Source organism: Protopterus annectens, chromosome 17.part0 (genome assembly GCF_019279795.1).
Source record: "Protopterus annectens isolate FY-2018-M chromosome 17.part0, PAN1.0, whole genome shotgun sequence".
NCBI lineage: Eukaryota > Metazoa > Chordata > Ceratodontiformes > Protopteridae > Protopterus > Protopterus annectens.
Window position 1 is genome coordinate 425,467,026 of NC_056751.1, and position 13,116 is coordinate 425,480,141.

General features: G+C 40.1%; 1 protein-coding gene across 1 annotated transcript in view; it reads left to right on the top strand.

Moving 5' to 3' along the window:
• The window catches only part of POLD1 (DNA polymerase delta 1, catalytic subunit), a gene marked incomplete in the record, with an annotated part of 1,583,142 nt that overhangs the window by 129,614 nt on the left and 1,440,412 nt on the right, over positions 1–13,116 (top strand). The window contains 1 exon segment of the mRNA XM_044059378.1: positions 12,961–13,074. Within this exon segment, the coding sequence (XP_043915313.1) occupies positions 12,961–13,074 (114 nt within the window).

Here is a 13,116-nt window from a genome sequence, read left to right on the forward strand (position 1 = left end):
TACAGTTTTTGTCTTGTTTTGATGATGATTAATGTGCTGCTTGTGGTGGTGTTTTTAAAATTATCATAATGCACATCCTTTTACTTTCTTTGCTGTGGTAAAACGACAGTAGACACAGTATTTTTTGTAGTAAACCTGGTGTATATTTTTTGCTTAATACTTAAAAGATTCAAAATATTCTTGTTTATAAATGTTTAGTAGAAAAATGAGGAGGGTTAGATCTGAAGAATGTAGGAGCAGTTGGCGCTTGAGTGAATTAATTGGGGTAGGAATTTGAGGGATTGCAGTTGTTTGACAATGTTTGGTTTGTTTTAAAATTGCAGAAACCATTAATTTAATGCACTTTCTTGTGTGTACTGTAGTATTTGACATTGTCATTTTGAGAGTCCATCTTATGAACTTGTGAATCGCAAGGTGCTGGTGTGCCTTTGTCATTGAGTATTGCTGGGGATTAAGGAGGTGGGGGTTGGTGGACTGATCAGTTTTGTAGAGTGCTATAAAGTGCCTTCCCAGCCCTATGGACTTGGTGGAGAAGGGATGAACCTTAATGTAGATTAGCGGCAGTGCGTTTTGTTTGAGACACCCAAAACTGTGTTCCCAGGTTCAGCCCGGAACCATGCATCATAATTTACCTACTTTGCACAGGCAGTTTTTGGTAACTGGAGAACTAGATCAGGGCCATTCCATGCAGTAAGAATTTTTCTGGATTGTGGAGCCTTTCGACTATGTTACATGATAAACTGTTGAGCAGCAGGTCACTCTCTCGTGTGTTACAGTTGCATGAAATCTAATTGTCACCAGGTTAGGTGGGCTGGAAGAGAGACCATCCTGATCATTAGAGTTTAATAGACTGACATTTTGGGATGGGAGGAGACCCTAATACCAGCAAAGTTGGATAGGCTGGGAATGGAGACACAGATTTCCATAACACAAGCTGGAGTGGAGTGTGAGATGTTGTTTGGTTTGCTTGCAGACAGGGTGGGCTGGGGGGCTCAAAATTATTAGTCTGGCTGTAGTGGTTGGTCGTACAGTCATTCAGATGGTTCTTGGATGTGTTATTGGGAAGGGTGGAGACAGAGTAATACATAAATTGTTTCCCCTATAGAGGGCACACAGGAGGAGGGATGTACTGGCCACAGTAGTGACATAATTTTACCAGATTACTCTGTAACCAGTTATTTGCTTCATTAACTTGTGGGCAATTTTTATAGTGTGGCATCTTTAATTAGAAATCTGTGCATATCATTAGTGGTGCTAGGGGTACTTTTACCATAACATTTGGTGCAGCATCACTTGACTTCAGAGTACAGGCATGCATGAAACTGAGGTTTCTGTTACAGTCGTACAGCATTAGTTACTCCCAGACATTTTCTTCTTGGCGGTCATTTCTCAGGTGTAGTGGAAACTGATAAGTTATATTGCACTTCATTTTATTATTTATTTTATTTTTGTAATTTGATATGAGTGGCTCTATATTTAATTTTAATATTGTATGTAAGCAGAAAAGATATTTGGATGTTTGTATTAAATAGTGCATGAGTGAAGTGCTCAAGCTTAGGTTGAACTGAATTGTTGGAGAATTGGTTTTCATGTGTTTAATGGATTTATTAGCTTTTACAGTGAATATAAGTAGAAAATGAGAAAGCAGGAACACACAAATATGGTCACAGAACTGATTTTTAACCGTATAACAGGAGGAAGAAGGTCTAGCTCTGACAAATTCTATCAGGGTAAAGGAAGAGTTAAACAAGAGTCAGTATGTTAGAAAGCTCTTTACCCCAAAGGTGACAGTCGCATCCCTTTGTTATCTCCCCTCATTGCTACTTGTTCATCCAACTCTGTGGCTGTAGTGAAGCTGATAAACCATGTACTGTAAATGCTTTGAGAGACAGTTGATTGTCATTTACCACCTATTTCGTTTTTAACTATCAAGTAGTTGGATCTCTGTTCTTGTGTTGATCAAACGTGAAGATATCTATTCATTTTATTGATTTCAATAGTAGAATTAACCTTGATAAGGTCATTGTTAAATCATTTATTTTCCAAAAGTGACTTTAAACCAGCAGTCTGTACAATGCTTCATATTCTGTTATCTCTCATTTTTGTGAGCTTAATAGCCAAGCAATAAATTTTAGTGGAGTTGTCATTTTGTGTTCGGTTTTGGTAGAGTATAAAAGCCTTTGTTTGAATGCGAAGTGAGCATTTTGAATAGTGTGCATTAAACATAATTTAAACTGGTGAAAAAAAATCTGCATAGAATATATAACATTACATTGGGTGTGACAATGCTTTTTAGTTAACTTGTAATGCTTAAGCTGTAATAACTGAAGGTGAGCAGGTCACCTAGAAATAAGGCAACTTTGGAATGTGCACCTAGTATACTGCCTTGTCTTATGAAAGCTGTATACAGAAGTATTTAGGAAGAATTCAAAATGTGGACCTAGTATCCCATTAGAAAAAAAAAGAGAAGCTGGAAATTTTAGGAGCGACTGTTTTATTTCATTAGTGTGGGAAATTATGGCAGGACTTTTTCACAGGCAGCATCAAGCAAATGTACTTTTGTTTTCAGATGGCAGTCATTGTAAATGGAAGGGGTGGTGAATTTGTCTGAGCAGGATTTCTGCAAGAACTCTAATTTCATTTCATATAAAAGTGCATCCCGTAATTAAGACAACTTAGAAGTAAGGAGGAAGCCACAGTGGACAGACTGAATTTAGGAACTGACCAGGGAAATGGGTTACTGAGAAAGAGATAACTGGTTATGACACAGTGTTGATGGGAGGGGGAAATACTTACTGTCTTCATTAGAGATGCTGAAGAGAGTCGTGGGAGAAATACCTGCATCAAGATGAATTACACATTAGTTTGCCAATGATAACTTCTTGTATGCTGGGAAAAATAAAAAAGGGTATACAGAAACTGAATTTGTGGTTTAAAGTTTTAAAAACATACTGTTATTTGTCTCTTTCCTGTTCTTGCAAAATGAACATGTTATTTGTTGGGATATGCCTATCAAAGATGGGCCTCATCTGTGAACAAAGTGCAGCATTGCTTATGAACCTGAATAATATCTGTTTTCTGCATTTCAGAATAAAGAGATTTGGTTATAGCTCAGTGAAGCCTGGGATAAGGACGCACGGCCGAGTAAGAGTTAATTTACTGGGGCAGGCTGTGTGTCCTGGAAAATTTGAGCTACCATTGTTGAATTGAACATTTTGTACTTCTTGAACATTCTGTACTAGCTGTGGGTTTGAGGTAATTTGTGATAAACATGTTTATCCTATATGTTTTTCATAGCCAACTGTCAACGGTCAGAAATGTAACAAAAAGTTGTTTTGCTTGCAGTATAAAAGTTGATGTCAGTAAACAAGTTTATCAGATCAGAGGAGATCAGATTAGTCCAGACTGGACATCTTGGCCAACATGCTGTGTAATCTGGTTAGCTGCTAATAAAGGAAAATTCATCGCCTGAGGCAGATGCAACTCGTTTTAATTTTTTCTTCTGATATTTTGGTCCTTCGGACCGGAAACCTCTACGAAGATACGGATCAGACTGACAGAGAGACCGAAAAACCTGTGCAGGTGAGGGTTTCTCATCTTAAGATTCCCTCAACTGAAAGCCCTCCGACTGATTTGTCGTTGAAAAGAGGCTGCCCGCTCTCTGATCCCTATCTGAGGGACGGTTTCTGAATGAAAAGGGGAAACGGAGTCTCATCTGGTTCAGGTAGGATGAAAAATAAATTTCTTTTCATTTAATTTAATCTTGTCGACAAGGTTTTATTTTTAGTTAAGGATGGGTAGGATTACTTGTTAAGATTATTTTGTTAGGGTCACCCGTTAAGGTAGTCCCATTTTATAATAAGCCCTGTAAAATAATTTTGATGCAGTCCTAAATACCTGAAAAACAAAAAAAAAAAAAAAGAGGGAAGGTAAAATAAGAAATCTAGGGGAAACATGGGTTCGAGTTGCTGCAAGTGTGAGAGTGATGCCTGTTTAAATGTTGATGCTAAGTATATCAAAGGTTTAAACACAAATAATGTTACATTTTTGAAAAAGTGGAAGTCGAGATATGATTTTGATGGTACACTGAATAAGAATGCCTGTGCAAAATTGGTTAGAGATTTGAAAAGAAATGCAGGAACTAGAACTAAAAAACAAAGACAATTGGGATTTCCCCAAGCACAAAATTGGTTAGAAGAGGCAAATAAACGAGCTATAAAAGAAAAACAGTGTCAGGAAAAAGAAAAAAATAAATCAAAAGGGATCACTGGTGCCAAGTGGAAAAGTAGCTTTATTTTTAGTTGAGGAGGATGAGCATACAGTTTGTGCGGTACAGAGGCAGGCAACTGCCCCACCGTATGGGGAAATTGCTGCTGTATCGGCGGAACCTCCTCAATATCCGTCTGAAGATGTGGGATCTGTACAGCAGGGTGGGTTATTGGCTGCTCAAGGAAATGTTGTGACCCCTCCAATTTACCCGCAAATTCCCGTAATACCCAAGGTTGCTTTGCAACAGGTAGACCAACCTATGCAGTTAAGGTAGGGACCAGCAGGGCAAGGACGTTGGGCCCTTAAACTTTCTGACCACTCAGAAGCCCTTCCCTTAATACAAGTTGCAAACCCACAAGCAGGGGATGTTGGACAAGAGCCAATTTAGTTTATCGTCCCTGGGCTAGAGAGGATATAAAACGAGCTACGGATGGTATTCCTCTTCCCAAGGTTAATTTTCAAAAGTTTTCTGAGGACATAGTTGGTATGCGTTTAAGTTATCATCTAAATGGTTTAGAAGTAGAACAAGTAGTGCGACAAATCCTGTGTCCAGATTGGCACTTAATTTGTGGTGCTTGGACATGTAAGGCAGATGACGGCACTACATTAAAGCATAATTCTGGGGTGTTAGACACGCGAGTCACTGATCTGTTGAAGAGAATTTCTGATAAGTGGCGTCCAAAAGCAGATTGGACAGTAATAAATCAGTGCGTCCAAAATGATGATGAATCTGTAGATCACTATATTGTTAAGATTGACAGAAGTGTTCAAAAACCATTGTGGAATGATGATTCCGCAGGATCAGACTACTGATAGTCCGTATGAACAGCAATTGAAAAATGCTTTTCTTAAAGGTTGTAAGGCTCCGATAAATAGTTTTATAACTAAGCATATGGTTGACCACAGAACATGTAGACTGCAACCTTTGTTTGAATATGCACGACATGCTGTGACATTTCAATTTAAAAAAGAAAAATAAAGTACAAGTGTTAGCAGTAGGGTATGATGGTGGTATATTTTTGGTACAGGACCAAAGGGGGCAAGGGTGCCATGGTGGCGTACAAAGACGTGGGGGCCCGAAATGGGACACGTATAAACAGGGTGGACATTCAGAGGAATATGAGGGGAGGTTAAAACATGGAGAATGTTTTAAATGCGGTAGACGTGGGCACTTTGCTGCCGACTGCGAAGAGTGGCAACACCCCCCACAGCTTACGAACAAGGGCTCCGCATGACTATATGATAGTAAAGGAAGGCGCCAAATTTATTGTTGTGATTATTGTAGAGAAGAAGAAAGCGAGAATGATTGTGATGATGATGAGGCAGACACTCTCTGCGATGAATGTCAGGACACCCAGGAAATTAAGGAAGGGTGGGATTGTGACTTTGAAGTCATAAACCTGGCACATTTGGGTATTGCTATACATATGGATCAAAAACCCATGATAGAGTTTTTGGTCGAGGGACAGAAAGTGGAGTTTTTATGTGATTCAGGTGCATCGCGTACACTTTTGGGTCCAGCAGTTCTACCCCCGAACTGTGAAACAGATGAGTTTGTCCTTGTGAAAGCGGCAAATGGGAAAATCTATAAGGAACCACTGTCTCATCCTCTATTGTTCACAGATCCGCCAACAAACCAAACTGTTAGGTGTAGGGTAATTATATTGAAAGTTTGTTCAGTTAATTTGCTGGGAAGAGATTTGATGCATTTGTTTGGAATAGTGGCAATTCCCACACCTAAAGGCATTGAGGCGAAAATGTTAGCGGATGGCTTGGTGGTACAAGGAGTACAAGACTTGTTTTACTGGTATAGCCAGGACTTTATTTCAAATGGGCCGGGGTGGGTTGATACAGATTTGATCAACCTAGCTTTAAGTAAATCTATGAGCGGGTCACCGCAGATTGCGGCGCACTTACATTGTACTACAGACAGGCACCTGGTCCGGATAAACAATTTGAAAAAGAATTCTTTAGGCACAAATGTGCAAGGATAATTTTGAATGATATGTTTTGGGATAAGCAAGGTAATACAGTAGTGACCTGTACTTTGACCAAGGAAATGAGTTCTTTATATCGCTCAGGTTATAGCCCACCTATTTCAATTACTAAAGCGGTGGGGACACATTGGGTAGATTTGGCGAAAAAGGTAACAAATTGGGACACAATGTCCGAAAGTCAGTTGAAGGATCAACAGATCCAGGTACAAAGATTAAATTGGGTGACTTGGGCACAACCAAGTGTGCACCTCAGGGATGACAAAACAGAAATGGCATGACAAATCCTCCTAACTCAAGAGGAAGATAGTGCGTTAAGTGCCTTACCTGTAGACATATGGTCAAAAGGTAAAGGGGATGTAGGACTGATGAAAACAGCAGGTGAAGTTTGTATAACTCCAAAGTCAGGTTTTAGACCTCATAAGCACCAATACCCGCTAAGTAAACAAGCAGAGGAAGGAATTAAGCCAGTCACTGAGCAGCTAAAACAGGTGGGAATTCTTGTTGAATGCCCAGATTCGCCCTGCAATACTCCGTTGTTTCCTGTAAAGAAACCGGATGGGTCATGGAGGTTGGTTCAGGATTTACAAGCAGTTAATTCGGCTGTGATCCCAAGAGCATCAGTGGTCCCTGACCCCTATACATTACTTAATGATTTATTACCTCAGCACAGATATTTTTCTATCATAGATATAAGCAATGCCTTTTTCTCCATACCATTACATAAGGAGAGTAGATTTTGGTTTGCATTCACTTATCAAGGTAAAAGATACACCTACACCAAATTGCCACAGGGCTATTGTGAGAGTCCGACAATATGCGCACAAGAAATGGCTGCGAATTTAGCTCAGTTTGTTCCCCCAGAGGGAAGCCAGGTTCTGTTGTATGTAGATGATATTTTGTTGGCCTCACCCACGCAGGAAAGTTGTAGAAAGGATACCCTTGCCCTTCTTAGTTTTTTAGCTGAGCAAGGACACAAGTTAAATAAAGAAAAGTTGCAATTGTGGAAAGCACAAGTAAAGTACTTGGGTTATTTAATTTCGCAGGCAGATAGACAATTGGAGAACAAAAGAAAACGAGCAATTCTTGAGGCACCTATGCCTACGACTAAGCGGGAGATGATGTCCTTTTTAGGTGTGACTAATTTTTTTAGAAGCTGGATCCCTAACTATGCTGAGGAAGTAGGGCCATTGACCGCACTGATCTATGATACTCCCATGGCGGCTAAGAATAATATACAGTGGACAAATAAGGCAATACAGGCATTTATTAGAATTAAGCAATTGATAGCAGGATCTGTTTTGGGTTTTCCGAACTATTCTAAGCCGTTTGTACAAATGGTTGATTGTAAGGGACGATATATGACTTTGGTTCTGGTACAAGTACATGGGGATAAACAGAGGCCGATAGCTTTCTACTCCTCCAGATTAGATCCTGTTGCAAGGACATTGCCGCATTGTGTTCAAGCTGTGGTGGCGGCCGCCATGGCAGTACAAGCCTCAGCATCATTAGTTTTGTTTCATCCATTACAATTGCGGGTTCCACATTCAGTAGCTACTATACTTTTGCAAGATAAGATGACCTTTTTATCTCCTAGTCGACATTTGTCGTGTATGACAGTACTGCTGACACAGCCTCCTATGACCATAGAAAGATGTACTACTCTTAATCCGGCGACACTTTTGCCGACTCCAGAAGAAGGTACTCCACACGTTTGTTTAGAGAGTATTCATGACAAAGTACTTCCCCGACCAGATTTAACGGATATTCCGTTGATAGATTTTGATCTCGTTTTTTTTCTAGACGGATCAGCAAAGAAAGACACTGTAGGAAAAACACTAGTAGGGTATGCTGTCACCACAGAAACTGAAGTTTTGGAGGCAAAAGGATTGTCAAACATTTATTCTGCACAGGCAGCTGAGTTGGTGGCTTTGACTCGAGCTTGTACCTTAGGGGAGGGTAAAAAAGTGAGAATTCATACAGATAGTCAATATGCTTTCTCCACTGTACATGTTTTTGCTCAACTATGGAAGAATAGGGGAATGGTTACTGCGACAGGCAAACCAATAAATCATAGAGATTTAATTTTACAGTTGTTAGATGCAGTGCAACTACCCCTTCAGATAGCTATATGTAAATGTTCCGCACATACTAACAGAAAAGATCATGTCTTCAGGGGAAATGCCCTTGCTGATATGGCTGCAAAACAGGCAGCTCAAGAAAATGATTTGCTTTTACATAATGATTTGGAGCCCAGACACCTCTTAGACTTAGAAACACTAAAAGTAATGCAAACATTGACGACACAGAAGGAAAAATGTCGTTGGGTAAAATATGGTATCACTCAACAGAGTGGGTTGTATAGGGCATCAGATGGCAAAATGGTATTACCCTCAAACCTTTTTAGGTATGCGGCATTCGTTAGCCATGGACCTGCCCATGTAGGAGTACAGACGATGATTCAAGTAGTGTCTAAGGTGTTTTGGTGTAAAGGGTTTTCAACTTATGCAAAGCAATTCTGTTTATCTTGTTTATTATGTGCAAAGTATCATGCTCGGGGGGGAGTTAAAAAGTCTCAGCAGGCATTCCCTACCCCTCTGTATCCATTCCACACGCTCTGTATGAACTTTATTGAACTGACACCCGAGGGAAAAAGGTTCTGCTTGGTCATTATTGATGCTTTTTCTAAATGGGTAGAAGCTTTTCCAGTGAAGCATCCGAATGCACAAACAGTAGCAAAGCTTTTGACTACAGAAATAATTCCCCGATTTGGCCTACCAAAGACTCATTTACAGTGATAATGGGTCTCATTTTGTTAACCAGATTGCTCAGAAATTGGGTCAAGTGTTTCAAATTGATCTCAAAAGTCATTGTGCTTACCATCCCCAATCAGCTGGACTGGTGGAAAGACACAACGGTGTCTTGAAGAGTAAGCTCCGCAAACTAATGGCAGAAACACATAGGTCATGGACTGCATGCCTTCCGTTGGCACTCCTGTACATGCGAATCTCACCTTCCTACAAAGGACTTACACCATTTGAACTTTTGTTTGGGAGACCATATTACATCCCGCAGTGGCAAGGATTGTTGCCAGCGGAACGTGAGGGGGGTGGGGATCTAGCGGATTATATGAAGAAGTTGCTAAATGTCAAATCTCTTGTAACCAATGACTCCTTTGCAGATTCCAGAAATTAAACCTTGTTAAGCGTGGCACCCGGGGACTGGGTGTGGATCCGAATTGTGAAGAGAAAGAATTGGTCATCCCCCAGGTGGGAAGGCCCATACCAAGTACTTATCTCTCGACACCTACGGCTGTAAAGATAGCTGAGAGGGCTTTGTGGATTCATATCACCCACTGTAAAAAACTTAAGGCTCTTCCTTCTGCCATTGATATTGGTCAAACTCCACCGGACCTCTGAGCGCAAAGTCTGGCTACAAAGGGGGATTAGCCCAATAGGGGTTAGTCTCAAACCCAGTGAAGAAACCAACGGCGCAAGGTAGTCCTTGGGGAGGATGGCCACGTTCAACTAGTACTTGAACTGTCACATGATGATGATTTTGGTGGCGAAAGTAAATATGTCCATACGAGAAGGAACAGTTGCAAGAGAAAAAGGAATGGTGGTGCTGCAAGCGCAAACAGGTAAGTTGAAACTTTGTGAAGGAATTTTGGACTGTTCTAAATGGAACAATAATAATTTCTCGACTCGTGCAAAATACTTGTGCAATAGAGACTGTACGTCCTGGTCAAGTGTTTGGTGGTCAACAGATGTGAATGGATGGGAAACAAGTGGTGCAGTGATACCAGAGAAAGATAAAAGCAGGCAACAAAGAATAAAAATTGTGCATTTCCAAAGTACCGGAGTAGTTACTATAACCATTGTGTCACCACCACAAAGTGATTCAGGAGTTTATGGGATCGGAGTGTCTCTTCCAACTGGAACTGATCCTTTGGGGACTCTCCAACTTAAAGTACAAAGCCTTAAGAATGCTACAAATAAAGCAGATTTTGCCTTCACAAAAGAAGAACAATTGTTACTCGAGACTGGATTCGTATACCATAATGAATTGTTATCTTGGGTTAGATATAGTACCCGAGAAGCACATCGTGAGAACTGTATTTCTTGTGCTGGAGGTAAACAGCAATTAGCAACAGTCCCATTGATGCAAGATGAAGGTAACCTAACGTGTCTGTTGAAATTATTCTTCAACGAAACTGAAGATAAGTGCAAAGATGAAACTCAGCGTTTTCCGGTCATAAGCAAAGTTGAGAAACCGCCTGCAGCGATTTCCTATCCAGGTTCGTTCCTATCCAGGTTCGTATATGTGCATTTCCAGAGATGGCACAGGGAAAAATTATGGCAATATGGGACAGAACTATTGCAATGTTTCTGTGAATGGCAATGGGAATCCATTTCTGGAGAACCAAACTCATAGTTTAGTAGATGTATGGTGGTTGTGTGGAGACAACAAACTCAGATCAAGGCTTACGATTCCCTGGAAGGGAACTTGTGCACTTGTAAAGTTAATCCTGCCATTCTACATTTTCCCAGTTCCAGCAAGCAATTTCGTAAGAGAACTTGAAATAAAGCTGAAGTGGTTGAGTAGGAGAAAAAGAGAGGCACCGAAGCAATCTTTCGATAACTGTGTCTACATCGATAGCATTGGCGTACCAAGAGGTGTACCTGATGAATACAAAGCAATAAACCAAATAGCAGCTAGTTTTACATCCATCTTTGTCTGGATTCAACCTAATAAGAATGTGGACTGGATCAACTACATTTACTATAACCAGCAGCGTTTTGTGAACTATACCAAAGATGCATTGAAAGGAATTGCTGAACAACTGGAGGCCACTTCACAGGTGGCATGGCAGAATCGAATTGCGTTGGATATGCTCCTGGCCAAAGAAGGAGGAGTTTGCAAGATGTTTGGGACTTTCTGTTGTACATATATTCCAAACAACACTGCACCTGATGGAAGTATCACTCGAGCTTTGAAAGGTTTGGAGATGTTATCCGAAGAATTGGCAGAGAACTCTGGGGTAAATAATCCCTTTACAGATTTTCTACAAGTGTGGTTTGGAAAATGGAGTCATCTCATCAGCAGTTTCCTGGTGTCCATTGGAGTCGCTGTGGCTATCGTGGTGGTATGTGGTTGTTGTTGTATACCCTGTATCAGAGGTCTTCTACAAAGACTGGTTGATACTGCTGTTACGAAGACGATGTACCAGCAATTGCAACAGATTGATGAAAGTGAATACATTGAAATATGACTCTTTGCAAATGTTTTTGAAGTTTAAAAATTTGTCTTGCTAATGAAGTAATGTATGCAAAGAAAAACTTAGTTTTTACCATATATTGCTGAAATAAAAGACAAATAAGTGTTTTCGGGGGGAAATGTTAAGAGAAAAAGGTTTAAAAACATACTGTTATTTGTCTTTTTCCTGTTCTTGCAAAATGAACATGTTTTGTTGGGATATGCCTATCAAAGATGGGCCTCATCTGTGAACAAAGTGCAGCATTGCTTATGAACCTGAATAATATCGGTTTTCTGCATTTCAGAATAAAGAGATTTTGTTGTAGCTCAGTGAAGCCTGGGATAAGGACGCATGGCCGAGTAAGAGTTAATTTACTGGGGCAGGCTGTGTGTCCTGGAAAATTTGAGCTACTGTTGTTGAATTGAACATTTTGTACTTCTTGAACATTCTGTACTAGCTGTGGGTTTGAGGTAATTTGCGATAAACATGTTTATCCTATATGTTTTTCATAGCCAACTGTCAACGGTCAGAAATGTAACAAAAAGTTGTTTTGCTTGCAGTATAAAAGTTGATGTCAGTAAACAAGTTGATCAGAAGAGATCAGATTAGTCCAGACTGGACATCTTGGCAAACATGCTGTGTAATCTGGTTAGCGGCTAACAAAGGAAAATTCATTGCCTGAGGCAGATGCGACTCATTTGAATTTTTTCTTCTGACATTAATAGGTGGCAGCTGTGTGATGTATGTGTGGGTAAAGGAATGCCAGAGTAGATTACATGATAAGAAGAGAGGAAATTGGTGGTCACAAAAGGAACTGGAGTTTAATAGTGCCACTTAATATGTAGATAACTAAACACAGTAATTGTTAGGTGCTTGTAAGAATGCTGGGGTATAGTGAGTTGCATCCCAACAAGGAACATGGGAGGAGAAAGAGGAGTGATCTCCAATGGTGTAGCTAGATAAGTATTTTTTAAAGCTTGGTTCTCTTCTGTAGTAACAACAGTAGGAAAACTGCAAGGAAAAACTGCTATTATAGTTTGGGTTCCGAGTTAGATTTTTGCGACTGACAATTCTCTTTGTATTCCTTGAGGAGTATTTAGACTTGGACTTTGATATGTCTGGTGTCTTGAATGCAATGGAGAAGTTTAATTTTAGGAAACTGCATGACTAAAATGGGTAACCGTGAGATGTTGAGGGGAAAGGATAAAGGGTGATGAAAGAAAATGTAATACAAGCATAAAGAATGTAGTGAAAATGTGCATAATTGGGTTAGACTGATAACCATATGAAGCTTAACAACAGGAGAGAGAAGGCAAAACCAGAGGTTAAAAGATTTTATCTGTGGATTTTATGGAAGAAGGATGGGCTAGCTTAGTTGCCTTCATTTTCTGTGAGGTTAATTCTAAGTGAATGACGTGAAAATTTTCCCCTTCTTTACAGGTAGCCTTACTTCTGATGTTCAGAATACACGGTGGCTGCGTCCTCCATTACCCAAGATCGACCCATTGAAGGATGTTATCTGCTTTCAACAAATTGAGCTGGAATATTATGTAGGTAAGGCACTAGGGAGAGAAGATAGTTTTGGTATGTCAAACC